Source organism: Notamacropus eugenii, chromosome 5 (assembly GCF_028372415.1).
Source record: "Notamacropus eugenii isolate mMacEug1 chromosome 5, mMacEug1.pri_v2, whole genome shotgun sequence".
Taxonomy (NCBI): domain Eukaryota; kingdom Metazoa; phylum Chordata; class Mammalia; order Diprotodontia; family Macropodidae; genus Notamacropus; species Notamacropus eugenii.
The window spans coordinates 419,417,617-419,438,767 of NC_092876.1; the positions used below are offsets into that span (position 1 = coordinate 419,417,617).

At 39.9% G+C, this 21,151-nt stretch overlaps 2 protein-coding genes across 7 annotated transcripts in view; one reads left to right on the top strand and one right to left on the bottom strand.

The window, feature by feature from the left end:
- Positions 1–411: 411 nt before the first annotated feature.
- On the bottom strand, positions 412–7,738 carry RWDD2B (RWD domain containing 2B). Of its 3 annotated transcripts, none has more exons than XM_072614938.1 (5): positions 7,616–7,738; positions 6,128–6,347; positions 5,975–6,042; positions 5,455–5,820; positions 412–682 (listed from the first exon to the last, which is right to left on the bottom strand). In XM_072614938.1, exons 2-5 carry the CDS (start codon positions 6,323–6,325, stop codon positions 448–450), a joined length of 867 nt encoding a protein of 288 aa, XP_072471039.1. In that variant the 5' UTR covers positions 6,326–6,347; positions 7,616–7,738; the 3' UTR covers positions 412–447. The 3 variants fall into 3 exon arrangements, with proteins under 3 accessions (XP_072471039.1, XP_072471040.1, XP_072471041.1); XM_072614939.1 differs by having other exon boundaries at positions 7,234–7,651; XM_072614940.1 differs by having other exon boundaries at positions 7,406–7,640.
- Positions 7,739–7,754: 16 nt separating this feature from the next.
- The window catches only part of USP16 (ubiquitin specific peptidase 16), a 43,145-nt gene continuing 29,748 nt past the window's right edge, over positions 7,755–21,151 (top strand). For 3 of the 4 annotated variants that reach the window (XM_072614933.1, XM_072614935.1, XM_072614936.1), the window contains exon 1: positions 7,755–7,869. The gene's annotated coding sequence lies outside the window, so the exon portion shown is untranslated. Of the gene's footprint in view, positions 7,870–8,092; positions 8,173–21,151 lie in introns of those variants that run through there. The other variant, XM_072614934.1, reaches the window with a different exon arrangement.

Genomic DNA, 21,151 nt, shown 5'->3' on the forward strand with positions numbered 1-21,151 from the left:
GGCGGAGAATTTTACATAAAACTGTAAATCTATTCCCTACTACTTAAAAAAAAGTAGTAATAAAGTAAAAACATTACTTTCAAAACTCTTTTGATTGTCAGGGAGGCATCTAGCTTGTTGACTTGTGTTGACAGACTTTCCTACTGCCTGTGGACTTTTGGTGACCATTCTGTGCAGTTCTGGGATAGATAAAATCACTTAAAAATCATTTAGTGTAGTCTCTCATTGTATTTCATGATCACTTGATCTTGTGCTATTTTTAGGTTTTTAATGGAGGAGGTCTGTGGGAGCTAAGTTGTCTGCCTTATTCTGGTAACCATCTTGACTGAAAGTGGCAATCTGAAGTTTAAAATACTTATCAGTCCCTCAGCAAACAACTGTAATAGGAATGAAAACTCATAAGTCCACAACTGGCAAAAAAAAATCTTCTATATATACTTTATTCAACTACTGTCCTTCTATGCCAAAGTAAATCCGAAAAACATCAGCACATCCCCTGGCACTTAAAAACTGATAAAGCTGACCCAAATCCATGTGATTTCCTCTGTTTCCATTTATATCAAAAACTTTTTCTTCAAAATTAAAAAATTTCCTTTGTTTTTGCAGTTCATCTTGCGTGCCATCAAAAGTAATGTCTTCCCGATGGCGAATTAAAATTCTCTTCCATGCTAATCTTCGGAGTCTGGAAAGAAATGTTCAAAGAAAAATTTTTGAAAATGTAAAACACTTTCAGGAACTTTTAAAAATAGAGGCTATACAGAGCAGAAGTTGACTTACCAACCCATCTTTCAGTGAAATCTGTTGATACTCAATGAATTGGCATGTGGTGGAAAGAGCATTGTACTTAGAATAAGGACTGATGATTATAGATTTAGATAGGGGAAAAGACCCTCATTTTAGGGATAGGGAAACTGAGATCCAAAGAGATCAAGTGGATTTGCCTTTAGCTATACAAAGTGAAACTGTCAGAGAATCAGAACCTACCTAGGATCTCTGACTCCAAATAGAGGGATTTTCCTTTGTTTTAGATTTAATGTTAAGTCAGTTATTTAACCTCTGATCCTTAGGATCCTATAAATTCTGATGGTAAATAACATGTAAAATGAGACATTCTATAAATACCCATCATTATAGAGACAGGATGATGGCTGGAAAGAACACTGGGCATGGATTCTGGATATCCGATTCTAGTGCTGATTCTTCCATTTCCTAGCTGTATGATCTTAGGTAAGTCAGTGTGTGTACAGCTAAAGGCACAATGGCATATTTATCTAACCTATAGATGACAGAAAGCTGGGAGGGAAAACTAGGACTCTGTATGTTAGCTAGACAGTCAGAATGCTGGCAGTCTTGAGTTTAATCTAGTAAGATAAAATTTCACTGGGATAAATGTTGTCTTTGATTTAGATTCAAGAAATCAACTTCACAGGTATAAGATGGGGGATATACTAGTTTTTCTGAAAACTATAGACTGCAGGCTCAGTATGAGGCAGTGTACTGTAGGTTTATTATAAGTCAGCAGTGTCAAAAAAACAAAACAAAACCAAAAACGCTGATATGATTTTGAGCTACATTGAGTGGGACAGCTTCCAGCAATAGGGTGGTAACATTTCCTGTGTATTTTGTCTTTGTCAAACCACATCTATCTGAACTAGTATGTTCAATTTGGATACTCCAGTTTCCAGAGGAGAACCAGGATGGTAAAAAGTTCTCTGTCCTAAAAGGTCAACTGAAGGAACTGGAGATCTTTTTGCTGGAGAACAGGATAGTCAGGAGAACATGAACATTGTTTTTAAGTGTTGGCAAACAGAAGTTACTAGACTTGTTCTGTTTGGCCCCTGGGGGCAGAACTAGTAACAATGTATATAAGTTTCAAAGATCCCAATTTAGGCTTGACATCATGAAAAACTTCTAAGAATGAAAGTTATCAGTAAATGGAATGGGCAGTCATAGAAACAAAGGGTTGCCAAGAGTTACACTTGTTTCAAAGGGCAGAAGTTGGATACCACTTGTTTGATATCTTAGTAATAGTGATTCCTTTCTGAGTAAGACTGGATGGCTCAAACATCCTTTGCAACTATCACACTTTGTGATTCTGATTCTGTCCATGAAACCAATCTAAAATATGACCATTATCACTTTTTGTCAGCCTCCTTAGAGGAAATTTAAAAAGATAAAAATGAATGTACTTTTCACAACCTGAAAGTATCAGATGCAGGACAGAAACTGGGCTGTGAACGCTCTTGTCCTTTATACTGAAGTGGTCTTCCCAGAAGATACATGGTTGGTCATAGTCAATTGTGAATACTTATAACTATGAAAACTATATTTACACTACTCTCTTAGCACTCTCAGTTTTGTAGGTATATGGCTTATAAAATGACTAGTTCAGATGGGGCACAGGAGGATCATGGAATTTTAGACCTAGAAAGAGACTTCAGATGTCTATTCCAATAGCTCACGGTAAACCCTGACAATCCTAAAACCATAGAGATTAATATACCAATTGAGTATACTTGTTTATTTTAAAAAATAAAAAACTGATAAAATTAATATAAAACCACTATCAGAACAAGACCAGATTCATCCTTTCATTTGAAAGTGCAGCATGTCAATTCAATAAACATTATTAAGCAGTTACTGCATGCAAGGCAATAGGGAACATGGAGTAGTGGATGTAAGACCAGATTTGAAATAAGGAAAACCTGGTTTAGGTCCAACATATATTAACTTTGTGACCGTGGTCAAATCACTTAACTTCTCATTCCCTTTAGTAACTAAGACTTGCTGATTTGAATTGCTGGAATTACCCATATTAATGATATCACAGATCCAGACCAAAATATGCATGCAACATGATGATGATACAAAGAAAGGTATGTGAGCAGCTTCCAACCTAAGGAGGGTTGGGGTGGGATGGGATATGGTAAAGACATGTACACCAAGAGTTAAAACACAAGGACAGGTGAGAAAATTACATAAGAGAAATCTATCTTTCCATCCTTAGTGTGCTGTCCCAAGCTGATTTGTTCCTTTTTACTTTTTCCTGCTAATTAGCCCAAGTTCCTCAGGGGCTGAGCAAAAAGGAAAGATGTAGCTATCGCTGCTGAACTTGCATTCAGTTGATGCATCTCTTAGATATTACTGTTGGTAAGCGGTACTGCTGCCTACTACCATTATTGTCACTCTCTACTAGAAGAGGAGCTAATCTAAGAGCTGGCTTATTTTCATGTGATTTTTTTTTTTTTAACCTCCATTCCATAGCTGACCTAAAGGTTAACTTGATCAAAGTTACACAGTTAAGTTTGTAGTAGAGTTTAAACTACAATCTATCTGAATTCCTAACTCAGTATTTTAATGATGAATGGGTAACCACTTATTTCTAAATATAATCCTGGATTTTTCCAGCCATTTGCCTCCTCTATACCTACTTATGTGCTGCTGAATAGAGCTAGAGACAATACACAATCATGCTGACTACTGAATACAAAACAAATTTAAAATGTCTAACCTTATCAAAGCTCTTACTGTAGCATGGCCAACCTATCGGTCTGATTTCTTCCCACTCCCCACAGCTATTCCAAACTTTGGCTTCTCTTCAAACCTCTCACATCTTCTCTTGTCCTCTCAACTGAGAACTTTGACTCTTACTTTATTAAGAAAATTGAGGTCATTTACTGTGAGCTCCTTTTCTTCTCAGAATCCTTTAATTTTGTCTTCCCATTCTCTTCTCCAACCCTCCACTCTGATGATGTGGCCCATCTTACCAAGATCTAAATGATGCCTTCAATCCCATCCACTCCAAATTTTCCAGCAGATTGCCCTATCTATCTAATCTACAATCTCTTTACCTATTCATTCCTTCCCTACTACTTTCAAACATGCTCAAATCTGGCCATCCTTAAAAAAACAAATAAACAAACAAAACCCCTTCACTACACCTACCATGGTTCTCAAACCATTATCCTATTATTCTCCTCCCTTTCTCAGCCAACCTTTTAGAAAATGCTGATGGCACTCATTGCCTCCACTTTTCACTTACTCCTCCTAATCCTTTGCAATTTGGCTTCTGATTCTATTACTCAACTGAAACCACTCTCCTCCAAAGTTACTAATCACCTTTAAATCACCAATCTTACGTTTCTCGGTCCTCATCTTTCCTGACCCTCTTGCTGCATTTAACACTGTTGATCAATTTCTCTTTCAGGATACCCTCTCCTTTAAGGATTTTCATGACCATGCTTCTCTACTAGTTCTTTCCTTACCTGTCTAACTCTTCCTTCTCAGTTTTCTTTTTGGTTCAACTTCCATATCAGGACCTCTTATCAACAGCGTAACCCAAAATTCTCTCCTGGGACCTCTTTTATTTTCCCTCTACATTCTTAGTGACCTCTTCAGTTCTCACAGTTTATTCAGATGACTCACAGATCTATATATTAAGTCAAAGTTTCTCTTCTGAGCTCTAGTCCCATATCAATTGCCTACTGAACATTTCAAACTGGATGCCCTAGACATACATCTCAAATTCATCATATCCCCCAAAGGATTTATCATTTCATCCTCTCCTCCATATGATCCTATTTATGTTCAAAGTACCATCATTCTTCCCATCTTCAAGGTTCAGAATCTTAGCGTTATCTCCAACTTCTCATTTTCATTCATCCCATATATCTGATCAATCATCACATCTTGCCATATTTTGTTTCTACACATCTCACATCCAACTCCTTTTCTCTACTCACACAGCCACCACCTTACTTTAGGCACACATCACTTTTTACCTAGATTACTGCAATGGTCTCCTAAATGGAGTCCCTAACTCAAGTACCTCCTTACTCCTATCTATTCTCCATAGAGCTGAAGAGTGGTTTTCTTTAAGTGTAGATCTGACCATGTCACTCCCCTCCTCAATAAATTCCAGTGGTTCTGTTGCCTCTAGGATAAATTATAAATTCCCCTGATGAGTTTAAGACCTTTCACAATTTGGTTTCAACCATTCTTTCCAGTCTCATCATACATTACTCGTCTTTCAGCATCCTACAGTTTAGACAAACTAGCCTTTTCTCTTTTCCATCAAAAAGAACTCCATCTCCAATTTCATTGCCCTGGTTGTACCCCATAATTGAAATGTATTTCCTTCTCACCTTCACCTCATAAGATTTCTCACTTCCTTCTGGCTCAAACACTAATTTCTATAAGAAAACTTTCCTGATTCCTCTAATTGCTAATACTCTGCCTTCCTACGTCACCTATATTTTATTCTATATATACTTCTATGTACATGCCATCTTCCCCAATAGAATATAAGTTTCTTAAAAACAAGTATTTCATTTTTTTTTGTCTTTAGATCTCTAGAGCCTAGGAGGCAATCAATTCTTAATTTATTATTACTTAATCACATTAATTATTAATTAATTAATTCTTGTAGGACAAAATAGGGTAAAAAAAACAAACCTTGCCCAGAATTCTTCACACGTACTTTGTGAACCTTCAACACAAATAACTCCAGGTTTCCCAGGCATGCTAAACCCAGAGAGAGAGAGATCCTTTGCCCATTCTAGAATATATTTTCTTTTCTGTTTGTTGTAAATGTGATGGCTATAGATCCAAAGTCTGGTGAAAATGACATCTGTTGAATAAGTTGGATTTGTATTAGTGGCAGTGGAAGATGTGGGTTCTCTTTTGATATAAGTTGAGGCATGCTCTTTAACCCACTCTGTTGCATTTAGTATACAGACTTCCCCACAATATCCTTTTTGAAGGTATGCAGTTAGGTCTGTGTTTAGCTGGGCCTGCTGGGTTCTACTTAATGAGGGTGATCTGTTGAAAAACATAAACAAAGAAAATCTTTCTTAATTCAAATTCAATGCCAAATCTCCCAAATAGTAAAAATATATCTTAGTTCTTTAATATAATTTTTTGGCAAAGAGTTTCTATAACATTTGTTGTTGCTGTTGTATGTTCTCTAACGTACCTGACGGTAATTTCAGGCAGGACTGCAGGATACTGAAAAGGGAGGGCACAAGATAAAGAAAACGTAACCTAAAAATAGAGAACGATAATGTTTTAGGACTTTGTACTAACAACTGATATGTCTACATTTCCTTTAAAAATGAAAGTGAATTACCATAGATTCATCGGAAATCTCTACTTTTATATTTATAGTAAAGTGAACATTTGAAGATGGAACTTCTGCGGTCCTCATTTCCACATAGTCTTTCAGTTCTGCTAAAGCCAGATGATCATGCACTACGAATTCATTCTCATCAGGAAACATACTAGAGAGCAGGTCTAATTCAGACAGCTGAGCTTCAGCTTGTGCCATTTTCAGCTTCAGTCATTTTAGTCTGTTCAGGAAAAATGAGATTTAAAAAAAAAGATATTTTTAAAACATGATTTCTGATCAAAAACAAATATAAAAGAATTAGGCTTCCTAAATTAAGATGTTTGATTGTCATTTAAATCTCAAATTTAAGTATAGCTATTTCTCCTTCACCTCAACTTCAGTTCTAATTTGATGGGAGGTCAAGGTATTCAAACAGTGGAGGGACCTGGGGTAGAGATTATGATCCCCATGCTAAACTTATTGGTAATGAAGTGACCTACAAAAGTCCATAGATCACAGCAATAAATCTGGCCAGAATGGGCCAGATTCTAAAGAAGAAACAGTCAGTTTGGGTGAGTCAGCATGAAATGCGGTGTCTTCAGGAGCAAGTTAAGTTTTTAGTAGTTACTAGATGGTGGAAGGCATCTGAAAGGAAGGAATCTAAGATCATGGATTTAGAGCCATCTCAAAGGTTTCTTGGAAGTCATCTAATTCAGTTTGTTGTTTTTTTTTTTTTTTGGGGGGGGGGGGTTATAAATGAGGTTACTGATGCCCAGAAAGGTAAAGAGGCTTGCTTGCCGAAAGTTACAAGGCACTAGAAGAGCAAGGATTCCAAACTAGAGTCTAGTTATTTTCCTACTAAACCACAACATAGCAAAGTTCTCTGCCCCCAGAATAGGAAGGGGGATCAGAGGAGGATATTAAGTAGGGGATTCGAAGAGGGGTTGGTCTGAACGTACTATGCCCGTTGTCCTCCCCCTCCCCTTTCCCCGCACAGGCAGGCAATTCAACGGGTAAGGAACAGCTGTCAGGGTTTAGAGGACAGGGTGGCTCTGGCACCGGAATGGGGCACTACCCCTCCGGGAAGTTGGGATGTTTCGGGATGTCTGCCAGTCTCCCAGCGCTACCTCTGGTTATGGAGGCATTGCACGTAGCTGCTTCTTCCGTGCTCACCTAGGGCTTGGGTTACGGGTGTGAATCCGATAACCCTCATCCCCCCCATCCCCCCCTCATCCCCACGCCCCACGTTCTAGCGCTGTCTGAAAGGCACAAACTCCCCGTTTTCTTGGAGCACAGGACCTGAAGAGCCTCGGACAGGCCAGCGTAGACGCGCTCTTTCAGCAAGGTGGGTTACAATATTAGTTCCCTAGATCCAAGCCTCTGAAAACTGCCTCGGGAGGCCACAGATAAACTGAGGGCCCTGCAGGGTTCCGAACTACAATCTCTCCCCTCTGACTTTGCCTCAACCCCAGAACTAGAGACCCTGCGAGGCCGCGGCAGGGTACCTACCCCAGCAGCGGCCAGCGGGGCTTCCGGGTCCTGCACAGTGCGCGCGCCTCCCGAGGTGGACCAGGGGCGCGCGCCTGGAAGAATTCCAGCACCTCATTTCTATCCCATAATGCCCCTTTCCGGAAATTAACACGGGGCCCTGGGCTGCTCTGGGAGCCGACTTTGGTCGTGCTGGAGTCGTCCCTTCCAAGAGGTGGGCCCGAGGGCTAATCGCGGCCTCCTCCGAGGGGCAGCTATGGGAGCAGTACCCGTAGGTAAGTCCCGTTCCCCCTGACACGCCATCCCCGGCGCTGGTCGACCCCAGCCCCGGGAGCCCCGGGAGCCCCGCGCTCGTCGCTCCCGTGCCTTGGCCCTGGAACTGCTCTCTTTAGGGCCTTTTCCTCCTTCCTCGAGTTCTTGGATCAACTGCGGGCTCTTCGTCCTACTGGCTGCGCGTTCCGTCAGTTAAGGGGACCGTCCAATGAGAGGAGTCGGCCGTGGCCTCCCCTTAGCGCGCTGGAGGCCCCCGCTGGGTGGGAGACCTTGAAGTTCCACAGTTGCCGGCTGGCACCGTTTGGGTGGGTTTGAGCACTGCGGTGGGCTGCTCCAGGAAGCCACGTGGTAGGAAGAGCAGTGGTCGCACTCACGTGGTGCTGATTCGGGGAGGCTCCGGCCCAGTCAAGAGCGGGGCACCCTAGATTTGAGCCAGGCGCTCAATCTCTCCGGGCCAGCTTCCTGCTTCAGCTTCGGTCCTGGCCCTTCTGATCCCCAAATCTTGTGATGCTGCCACAGCCCTGTGGCCGCCCCCCTTGAGGAGAAGGCCATTCTCGCGATCTAGTGAGATGACTCAAGAGGAACCTTGTAATTATATTTTAAGGGAGGACACGTTAGCTGGAGAGGGAGAGGGATGAAAAAGAAAAGGATGCTAGCCTACACTTGTCTGACTGGTTGAGGTGTGGTAATGGGTTTCCGCAAAACTGTAATTTACCCAAGATCACTTACTCTAAAACTCGGACTTTATGGCCTTACTAGATCTGATATTGCTCTGTGAACTACTGTGTAGATTTGAAGCATTGTACTTGCGCCCATGATGTTCTGTATAGTTAAAAGGTATTATGTACTGTATTTCTCACTCAGTATTAACTCAGAACATAACCTGAAAATAGAGAACAGTAATGTTGTAGGACTTTGTACTAACAGATATGTCTACATTTCCCTTAAAAATGCAAGTGAATTACCATAGATTTATCAGAAATCTGTAGTTTTATGTTTATAGTAAAGTGAACTTTTGAAGATGGAACTTCTGTGGTTCTCATTTCTAGATAATCTCTGGTCCTCTACTCACTCAGGATTAATTCAGAATGCTTTTATCCTCAACATGCAACAATTAAAGTTTTTGATGGACTAAGATACTTAGTGGAAAGAGTGCTGGCCTGGGATCAGGGATCATCTACCTCTCTCTAGCTATGTTACCCTATGTGAGTCGCTTTGTGAAATTAAGGGATTGAATTTTTCTTCCAGTGCTTTATTTTTTTAATGGGTTTATAACTACCACACTTAAATGAAAGCTTTAGAAGTACAAATACAAATACCTCTTTTCATCCTTTTTACCATTCTCCCAGAACTGATTTTCTCTCTTCCTAATAGTTCTGTCATATGTCTCTGTACTTTACTCACCTGATATTGTACCTTTTCCCTAGAATATCCACTTACCATATACTGAGTAGATAAATCCCAAATATTTATTCATCACCTACTATACTTTAATATTCTGCTATGCTGTGAGAAAATACAAAGAAAGATAAAAGAGCCTTCGGTCAATTAAGAAACATTTATCATGTCTGTTGTGTGTCAGGCACCATGCTAGGGTTTGGGGATATAAAGACAAGAATGAAACAGTCCTTCTCCCAAGAAGGTTGTACTCTCTTGAGGGAGGCAATGAGTTCATATATAAATAGGTAAGAGACATATAAATTAGATACAAAGTAGCTTTGGATGGGAAGGTACTAGCAGCTGAGGGAACTAGCAGACTCCTTGACAAAATCAGCACTTGAGCTGAATATTGAAGGAAGCCACAGATTCCAGGAGTTAGAGGTAAGAAAGGAGAGCATTCTAAGCATGGAGGACAGTGCCAAGAGTCAGAGGTATCTGGCAGTTTGAGAATTACATGTGAAAGAAAGCAAGTTGATTGGTATGGCTGGACCATGGAAAAGGACTACTATGTGTAAGAAGAATAAAGAGGTAGGAAGGGGCCAGGTTAATAAGAGGATTGAATGCCAAACAGACCCTAGTGAAAATATGGAATGACTGGAATTTATTTAATTGATTTGGGATGGGAGGATGGCATGATCATATTTGTGCTTTAGTAAGGTCACTGTGGTGACTATGATGTGGAAGACAGATTGAAATGGGGAAATACTTGGGGCCAGGGAAACCAATTACAAGGCTGTTGTAATAATCCAAGCCAGAGATAATGAGGGCCTAAACTAGGATAGTAGCTGTGTGAATGTAGAGAAAAGGAAATAGGAGATGGCAAGATGGAATTAAGGAGTAAAAAAATGACCGCCAAATTTGTGAAGTTGGGAGACTGGAAGTCTAATAATAATAAAAAGGACAAGAACTAGCATTTATATAGTACGCTAATGTTTGCAAAACACTATAGATAATATCCCATTTTGTTGTCAAAACCCTGGGAGGCAGGTGCTATTATTATTTCCATTTTACTAATAGGGAAACTGAGACAGATAAGTGCCCAGGGTCACATAGCAACTGTCTGGGGTCAGATTTGAACTCCAGTCTTCCTGACTCTATTATTTTTATTTATTTATTTAATTTATTTCACTTTTAACATTCATTTTCACAGAATTTTTGGGCTCCAAATTTTCTCCCCCCTTGTCCCCTCCCCCCACCCCAAAACACCGAGCATTCTAATTGCCCCCATCTCCACTGCGCTCTCTTCTCCATCATTCCCCTCTGCCCTTGTCTCCATCCTCTCCTCTGTCCTGTTGGGCCAAATAACTTTCTATACCCCTTTACCTGTATTTCTTATTTCCTGGCGGCAAGAACATTACTCGACAGTTGTTCCTAACACTTTGAGTTCCAACTTCTTTACCTCCCTCCCTCCCCACCTCTTCCCTTTGGAAGGCAAGCAATTCAATATAGGCCAAATCTGTGTAGTTTTGCAAATGACTCCATAATAGTCGTGTTATATAAGACTAACTATATTTCCCTCCATCCTATCCTGCTTCCAATTACTTCTATTCTCTCTTTTGATCCTGTCCCTCCCTGTGAGTGTCGACCTCAAATTGTACCCTCCTCCCCATACCCTCCCTTCCATCGTCCCCCCCACCCTGTTTGTCCCCTTGTCCCCCACCTTCCTGTATTGTAAGATAGGTTTTCATACCAAAATGAGTGTGCATTTTATTCCTTCCTTTAGTGGAATGTGATGAGAGTAAACTTCATGTTTTTCTCTCACCTTCCCTCTTTTTCCCCAAACTAAAAAAATCTTTTGCTTGCCTCTTTTATGAGAGATAATTTGCCCCATTCAATTTCTCCCTTTCTCTTCCCAATATATTTCTCTCTCACTGCTTGATTTCATTTTTTTTTTAAGATATGATCCCAACCTATTCAATTCACTCTGCGCACTCTGTTTCTATGAGTGTGTGTGTGTGCATGTGTGTGTGTGTGTAATCCCACCAAGAACCCAGATAATAGTTTCAAGAGTTACTAATATTAACTTTCCATGTAGGGATGTAAACAGTTCAACTTTTATAAGTCCCTTATGACTTCTCTTTGCTGTTTACCTTTTCATGCTTCTCTTCATTCTTGTGTTTGAAAGTCAAATTTTCTTTTTAGCTCTGGTCTTTTCATCAAGAATGCTTGAAAGTCCTCTATTTCATTGAAAGACCAATTTTTCCCCTGAAGTATTATACTCAGTTTTGCTGGTTAGGTGATTCTTGGTTTTAGTCCTAATTCCTTTGACTTCTGGAATATCCTATTCCATGCCCTTCGATCCCTTAATGTAGAAGCTGCTAGATCTTGTGTTATCCTGATTGTATTTCCACAATATTTGAATTGTTTCTTTCTAGCTGCTTGCAATATTTTCTCCTTGTCCTGGGAATTCTGGAATTTGGCCACAATATTCCTAGGAGTTTCTCTTTTTGGATCTTTTTTCAGGTGGTGATCGGTGGATTCTTTCAATATTTATTTTGCCTTCTGGTTCTAGAATATCAGGGCAGTTTTCCTTGATAATTTCTTGAAAGATGATGTCTAGGCTCTTTTTTTTTGATCATGGCTTTCAGGTAGGCCCATAATTTTTAAATTGTCTCTCCTGGATCTATTTTCCAGGTCAGTTGTTTTTCCAATGAGATATTTCACATTATCTTCCATTTTTTCATTCTTTTGGTTTTGTTTTGTGATTTCTTGGTTTCTCATAAAGTCATTAGCCTCCATCTGTTCCATTCTAATTTTGAAAGAACTATTTTCTTCAGTGAGCTTTTGAATCTCCTTTTCCATTTGGCTAATTCTGCTTTTGAAAGCATTCTTCTCCTCATTGGCTTCTTGAACCTCCTTTGCCAATTGAGTTAGCCTATTTTTCAGGGTGTTATTTTCTTCAGCATTTTTTGGGGTCTCCTTTAGCAGGGTGCTGATTTGTTGTTCATACTTAGCTTGCAAGTCTTTTATTGCTCTTCCCAGTTTTTCCTCCACCTCTCTAACTTGATTTTGAAAATTTTTTGGGCTCTTTATGACCTTTTCCCAGAACTGATCCCATTGAGTGGGCTGGGATTTAGAAGCACTGACTTCCGTGTCTTCCCCTGATGGTGAGCATTGCTCTTCCTCATCAGAAGGGAGGGGAGGAGAAACCTGCTCACCAAGAAAGTAACCCTGGATAGTCTTGGTTTTTTTCCCTTTTCTGGGCATTTTCCCAGCCAGTGACTTGAGCTCTGAATATTCTCCTCACACCCACCTCGCCTCTGGATCCTCCCAGCCACCGCTTGGGGTCTGAGGCTCAAATGCTGCTTCCCAGCCTCAAGGCTTTGGGCGGGGGCAGGGCTGCTATTCAGTGTGAGATTATGTTTAGGTGCTCAGGTGGGGGCAGGGCCGCCTTAAGGGCTCAGTTCCCTCAGGGGGTTTATGCAGAGACCTTCAACAATGGATCTGGGCTCCTGCCTGCTTGGGGAGCCCCAGTCTAGTCCCACCTCTGCTGTTGCCTCCTGAGGGGGCCTGAGTATGAGGGCACCCCACTCCCCTCTCGACCCACCAAAGAGACCTTCTCACTGACCCCTGTCACCTGTGGGGGGAGGGACCCGCGCGGCCATTGGAGATCCTGTCCCTGAAGTCTGCTGGGATCTGTACCTCTCGGTGCCGGGCCGGTGCAGGGCTGGGCTGGGCTCCACGTCCGTAGGACGATGGACCTTTTGCAAGAGGTTTGCAGGTTCCTCTGGAACAGAAATCTTATCCGCTCCACTGTTATGTGGCTTCTCCTGCTCCTGAATTTATTGGCAGCTCTTTACTACAGATATTTCATGGGCTGTGGGTTCGGAGCTAGCGTATTTGTGTGTTTCTACTCCGCCATCTTGGCTCCGCCCCCAATCTTCCTGACTCTAAGTGTAGCATTTAATCCCTGGTGCCACTTAGCTACCTCAACAGTATAGTGGAGCCTTCAACAGTTAAAGGGATGTTTGGAAGAGGAATAGGTTTTTTGAAATGTATCTAGATCAAATAGACTGAAATATCTAAAGACAGCTTGTGATGTGGAGTTGGTCCTCATGAAAGCCTGCTGATATGTTGATCTGAGAGGATACTTTTATATTAGGATACATTATCCTTTGAGAGGATATGTAACAGCCCAAGACAGTAAGTATATAACTTTAGTGCTGGTATGAATTGCACTGTGTTTCAGGAGTTCAGAGAAACAAAAAGGCCAGTGTGGACCAGAATAGTCAGAAGAGGCATCATGGGAAATTTGGCACTTAAACCTAGGTCTTGGAGAATGGGTAAGATCTGGCTAGATAGAAAAGAGTGGGTGACATTTCAAACTAAAGGCATAGCATAAGCAAAGGAATGGAACTAAGAATAAATGTTATGTTCAGGGAAAAGGTTACCTTGTTTATATTGGAAACATTGTACTAGGATTTAGATTACTAGATCCTAGGCTTGCTATATAGCATTGCACAAGTCATAATTTCCGTGAGCCTTGGTTTCCATGTATAAGTATCATGGTATTTTTCCTTCTTAAGGTACAGGACTGGGGATAGGGAGGGAGCAAATGAACATTTCCATGGCTTCATTATTATTTCTGTGCAGATGATTCTCAAATCTCACTGAGCCTGACTCTTTTTCCTGAGCTCCATGCCCAGATTTCCAGCTGTCTGCGTGTGAGACATCTCCACATGGATATGGATGTAGTTACCATTACTTCCAACTCAGCATGTCTAGAACTGAACTAATCATCTTTCTCCCCCCAAAAAGAACAACCAAAACAAACAAACAAAAGCTCCATTTGTCCAGCTTCCCCATTTCTACTGAAAGTTGTAGTGGTTTGGACAGAACAAACATTGTGGCTTATAAGAAGTTGATTACTCAAATAAGTATGGATGTAATAAGAAGTGAACCAGCTTCTCTGATAATCAGTTAAAAACCAAAAATCAGACTCTGACTTTACACTAACTGAGTTTACACATGCAAAATTGAGAAAGTCTCTGCCTTTGGAGGAGTTTATGATTTCAAATCAGCATCCTGAAAGAACTGGCAGATGTGAATGCTAAGCTCCTGTAAGAAGTGACTGAACCATCATGGAGAATGGATGAGGTACTGCATAGCAAATTTCTTGATTTTCAAAACAGGAAAAAATAGGATCCATAAACTATAAGCCAGTGAGTTTGACTTCAATTGCTGGCAAGACCTATAATATAGTATTAAAGGAGCCATGATCACAAAGAACTAGAATGACTTTAGGTAATGATGGTGGTGATGCTGATGAGCTAGTATTTTTATAGCACTTAAAGGTTTGTAAAGACCTTTACAAATATCTCATTTTATCCTTACAACAACCCTTGGAGGTAGGTGCTGTTTATTCCCCCATTTTACAGATGAGGAAACTGAGGCAGAAAGAGGGCCACTTAAGTGACTTGCCCAGAGTCATGCATCTAAGTATCTGAGGCTGGATTTGAACTCATATCCTCCTGTCTCCAGGTTCAATGCTCTATTCACTGTGTCATGTAGCTATCCAGAAGCTAGCATTTATATATTTGCAAAAACACTTTACAAATATTATCTCATTTTATTCTCACAACAACCCTGAGAGGTAGGTGCTGTTATTATCTTCATTTTATAGATGAGGAAACTGAGGCAGGCAGAGGTTAAGTGACTTGCCCAGTGTCATATAGCTAGTAAGTATCTGAGGCCACATTTGAACTCAGAGTTCATTTGAACTCTTAAATTCAATGTTCTAGCTACCTACCTGCCTTTTCCTCTTTTTTTTTTTCAACATTAATAAGAGACTGGTAAATCAGGGCAATTACTTTACCTGAATTTAACAAAGCATTTATTAAGTCTTTCATGGTATCATTATAGACAAAATGGTATGGTATGGGCTAAATAGGTGAATTCAGAAGTTGTTGAAAGTGAATGGTTATCTCTATTTGCTTTTGTATTTGACACTTTGACACTGAGGAGGAGATGCCTTTAACATTTTGTGTTCTCTTACAGAGTCATTGGCTTTATTTGGTCCATTCTGATTTTCAGATAATTTATTGCTTGGGCAAGATTTTGTGTCTCTAGTGTCAAGCTGTTAATTCTTTTCCCAATTCTTTCTTTCATAGTCTCCATTTCATTGCAGTTTTTTTTCCTCATGTACTCTGTTTCGTTTATGAAAACATCTTTTAACGCTTTTAAGAACTCTTCCCAGAATTCTAGTTGAATTTGTGTGCAAGATGTGTTTTTCTCTCCTAAGAACTCTTCCCTGAGCTGACCGGGATGGACAAGTGCCTCATTAACTTTTTTCCCATCAGGATTCAGATATATATGGAGAAGCTCTGTGAGTGTCTTTCTCTTTAAAGTATGATTCTTGTGAAAAATGTAGGGTTGGATTCTGGTTTCTAATCTATTCTTCTATCTTCTTCCAATATATTGTTGAATTTATCCTATTCATGTTCACAGTTATGATTGGTAATTCTATATTTCTTCTCATCCTATTCTCTTATATCTATCCTTTTTTACTCTTTCCCCTCCTCAAGAGTGTTTTACTTATGAGCACTACCTCCATTAATCTACTCTCCATCTTACATCCCACTCCACCTCTTTCTCTTAAACCCTTTCCCTCTTACTTCCCTGTTGGGTAAGATGAATTTCTGTACCCAAATGTGTGTATGTATGTTCTTCTCTCCTTAAACCAGCTCAGAGGAGAATCAGGTTGAAGTGTTGCTTGCTTTCCCCTTCTTTCTCCTCCCTATGGAAAAACTCTTACTTGCATACCTGTGATGGCAATCAAAATAGAATCTTTTGCTGTTTTTGTTTTAGTATTATCAAGTGCCTGATTGAATCTTACCTTTATCCATTCAGAGTCTTTACTAGGAATAAAGTACATAAACAAGAGTTTCTTTAACTAGAAACAGTACATGTATTTGTATTGTTAATATGATTAAAGATCTTCCCCAGCCATTAATGGGCCTGCTCTTTAAGGGGAGTTTGATTAGGGAAGATTTGTAGGCATGCCCACACTTTTGTTAATGAAGCATTGGTTCTTAAGAGTTGGGATGCCCTCTGGCTCTCAAAAAGGTATAAATAGTCTGAGGGTGAGGTTTTACTTAGGGGCTTAGTTTTTGGTAAGAAGATTTGAGGGCCAGATGAGGACTCCGGGAAGCTGCTAAGGAGCCCCAGGCCCCAGAAGTCTTGCTTCCCTCTCTGGTAATGATAGTCAGACAGTTGGGGTCCAGTTGTCTGTTGAATTCAGGCAGAAGAAGTCACATCTGTTGATCTTTTGATTTCTCTGCATTTTCTTTGAAATTCAGGATGCTGACTCCCTGAATTAACTGAATGATATTTGTACTTGGTTAAAGGAATGATACATGTGCTTGATTAAAGTGATTGTTAACCCCTCAAAAACTGCCTTTCCTGTTATGAATGCAGACCTAAGAACCTGTGATAGCAAGCCCCCCTGTGTATGTTGATACTTACTGATACAGTACCTCATTTTTGTGAGATTTTCTTTCCTCTCCCAGTGCATTCCTCTTTCTCACCCTACCATTCTTTTTTTAAACCAATCCCAGTAACAGGATCCCATCCATGCCCTGTGTCTAAATAGACACCTTCTAACCACCCTAATGATGATTAAGTTTTGAGGGGTATAAATCTATCATTTCTCCATATAAGAATGTAAACAATTTAAACTTAAAATGAGTACCTCATGATTTCTCTTTCAATTTCTGTTCCTCTGATATTTTTATCAGGAATGTTTAAAAGTTCTTCATTTCATTAATTGTCCTTTTTTATCCCCCCCCCCCCCAGGATTATATTCAATTTTATTGGGTAGAATATTCTTGATTGTAATCCTAGCTCCTTTGCCATACAGAATTTCATATTCTAAGCTCTTTATAGTAGTAGCTACTAAATCTTTGTGTAGTCCTGACCATAGCTCCATGGTATTTGAATTATTCTACCTGCTTGCAGTATCTTTTTGACTTGGCAGTTCTGGAACTTGGCTGCAATTTTCCAGGGGGCAGCTAGGTGGTGCAGTGGTTAGAATGGTGGGTTGGAGTCAGAAAGACTCATTTTCCTGAGTTCAAATCTGGTCTAAGACACTTACTAGCTATGTGACCCTGGGCATGTCACTTAACCCTGTTTGCCTCAGTTTCCTCATTCATAAAATGAGCTGAAAAAGGAAATGGCAAGCCACTCTGTATCTTTTCCAAGAAAAACCTCAAAGGGGTCACGAAGAGTTGGACGTGACTAATCAACTAAACTATACGCAATAAAATTTCTGGGAGTTTTCATTTTGGGATTTCTTTCAGGAGATGTCCAGTGAGTTTTTCTGTTTCTATTTTGCCCTCTGATTCTAAGATTTCTTAGCAGTTTTCCTTTACTATTTCTTGAAACATGATGTCTAAGATTCCTTTTTTTGTTCATGGCTTTCAGGTTGTCCAAGGATTCTTTAATTATCTCTCCTTATTCTCTTTTCTAGGTCAATTGCTTTTCCTATGAGATTTCATATTTTATTCTATCTTATCAGTCTTTTGACTTTGTTTTATTGTTTCTTGAATTTTCATGGAGTCATTGGCTTCTACTTGGCAAATGGTAATTTTTAAGTTTTCTTCAGTGAGGTTTTTTTTTAAATTTCTTTTGCCAAGCTATTAACTTTCTCATAATTTTTGTCCTCAGCTCTCATTTCATTTCCCAATTTTTCCTCTACTACTCTTACTGATTTTCAAATCAATTTTTGCTCTTTTAAAAAAAACCGGAACTTTAAAATTTAACCTTTCTAGGAATTCTTGTTAAGCTTGTGTCCAATCTGTATTTTTCTTTGAGACTTTGTATACGTTTTTCAAGTCATTGTCTTCTGTGTTTATGTCTTGTGGTTCTGTCACCATAGCTGTTCTTATAATCTGGTGGCGGATTAGAGTGGGGAGGATTGTTTGGCCTAGTCTTTTATCCTCTGCCTTCACAAGCTTGGTCTGGGTACCTATAAGTTTTCAGTGCTTCCGAAGTGATGAGATATGGGGAGAGGTCTGGTCACTCTCTGACCCAACTTTTTATTTTTTATTTTTTTTTTATTTTTTTAATGTTTAACAATCACTGCCATTCAATTGCGATTTTATCCCTCCCCACCCACCCCCCACTACCTCCCTCCCTCCCCACGACTGCATACAATTCTGTATAGATTCTACATATACTTTCCTATTGAGTATATTTTCACTGTAGTCATGCTATGTAGTCAGACTAAGATAAATGAAAGAATCCGTATAACAAATCAGAACATGATACACAAACAGATACACATACACAAACATGATCTGCTACATTATGTGAGTGACTTCCATATTTCTCTCTCTGAGTGTGGAAGGCATTTTGCCTTGAGGTCCACCATTGGGATTTTTTTTTTTTTTCAGAAGTTCTTGTGTTATTACAAAAATCTAAGTCTACCAGAAAAAACTCTCACACACTGTGGTTGTTGCTGTGCATAAAGTTCTCCTGGTTCTGCTCCTTTCACTCAGCATCAGGTCATATAAGTCCTTCCAGGCCTCTCTGAAGTCTTCTTGTTCATCATTTCTTATGGCACAATAGTACTCCATTACATTCATATACCATAATTTATTCAGCCATTCCCCAATTGATGGACATCCCCTTGACTTCCAGTTTTTGGCAACTACATAGAGTGCTGCTATAAATATTTTTGTACATGTGGGACCCTTTCCCATTTTTATGATCTCTTGGGGATATAGTCCTAGTAGCGATATTGCTGTGTCAAAGGGTATGCACATTTTTGTAGCCCTTTGGGCATAGTTCCAAATTGCTCTCCAGAATGGTTGGATGCGCTCACAGCTCCACCAACAATGAATTAGTGTTCCAACTCTCCCACATCCTCTCCAGCATTTATCATTTTCTTGTTCTGTCATGTTTGCCAATCTTATAGGTGTGATGTGGTACCTCAGAGTTGTTTTGATTTGCATCTCTCTAACCAATAGTGATTTAGAGCATTTTTTCATATGATTATAGATAGCTTTAATTTCTTCCTCTGAAAATTGCCTGTTCATATCCTTTGACCATTTATCAATTGGGGAATGACTTGTATGATTATACATTTGGGTCTCTGACCCAACTTTAAATCTATTAGTTCTGTGTGGTTGAGTTTCAGTAGACTGCTAAGGTAGTCAGTCATTGCTAGTCTGCTAGAAAGTTCTATAGATCAAGAGCAAGGAAACTGATGGCTCATCCTTGGTTTGACAGTCTGACCAGGTTTATTCTGCTGTAGGTTTATGTGTAGGACAAAAGAGTAGAGCTGAGTCCCCTCTCTGTTCTTCAGCTCAGCACCACACAGATTTTTCTGGAACTTTTTCTTTGCTCCTTACATGTCCCTCATGACCAGGAAAGCACCTCTCTGCCCTGGAACTGGGTAATGGGCAATAGAATTACCATATAGAACCTATTTTTGCTTCCAGTATTAGTATAGGGTCCTCTACTCAAATATTTAGTCTTCTTATAATCACTGGGTGCTGGGCTGGTGCCACCACTATAGGCCACTTTCACTTCCAACTGCTTTTACACTGCTGCTTGCAGCTACTGTGTTATACTTTTGGCCAGTGTCCACAGACCCCCTCTCTATTATCCTAAGTTTCTGGGGCTGGAAAAATGACTTACTTTATTTTTCTTGGTTTGCATTATACAATCAGAATTTGGTTTGATGTTTTTTTTTTTTTATTTTTTTTTATTATTTATTTATTTTTTTTCAAATCCTGCCTCAGATGCTTCTCATCTATAATTATTAAATTTATTTATTTAACTTTTAACATTCATTTTCACAAAATTTTGGGTTACAAATTTTCTCCCCTTTTATCCCCTCCCCCCCCAAACACCAAGCATTCTAATTGCCCCTATGACCAATCTGCTCTCTCTTCTATCATCCCTCTCTGCCCTTGTCTCCATCTTCTCTTTTGTCCTGTAGGGGCAGATAGCTTTCTATACCCCTTTACCTGTTTTTCTTATTTCCTAGTGGCAAGAACATTACTCGACAGTTGATCCTAACACTTTGAGTTCCAACTTCTCTTCCTCCCTCCCTCCCCACCCCTTCCCTTTGGAAGGCAAGCAATTCAATATAGGCCATATCTGTGTAGTTTTGCAAATGACTTCCATAATAGTTGTGTTGTATAGGACTAACTATATTTCCCTCCATCCTATCCTGTCCCCCATTACTTCTATTCTCTTTTGATCCTATCCCTCCCCATGAGTGTCGACCTCGAATTGCACTCTCCTCATGCCCTCCCTTCTATCATCCCCCCCACCCTGCTTGTCCCCTTATCCCCCACTTTCCTGTATTGTGAGATAGGTTTTCCTACCAAAATGAGTGTGCACTTTATTCTTTTCTTTAGTGGAATGTGATGAGAGTAGACTTCATGTTTTTCTCTCACCTCCCCTCTTTATCCCTCCACTAATGAGTCTTTTGCTTGCCTCTTTTATGAGAGATAATTTGCCCCATTCAATTTCTCCCTTTCTCTTCCCAATATATTTCTCTCTCACTGCTTGATTTCATTTTGTTTTAAAGATATGATCCCATCCTATTCAATTCACTCTGTGCACTCTGTCTCTATGTATGTGAGCGTGTGTGCATGTGTAATCCCACCCAGTACCCAGATACTGAAATGTTTCAAGAGTTACAAATATTGTCTTTCCATGTAGGAATGTAAACAGTTCAGCTTTAGTAAGTCCCTTATGACTTCACTTTGCTGTTCACCTTTTCATGGTTCTCTTCATTCTTGTGTTTGTAAGTCAAATTTTCTTTTCAGCTCTGGTCTTTTCATCAAGAATACTTGAAAATCCTCTATTTCATTGAAAGACCATTTTTTC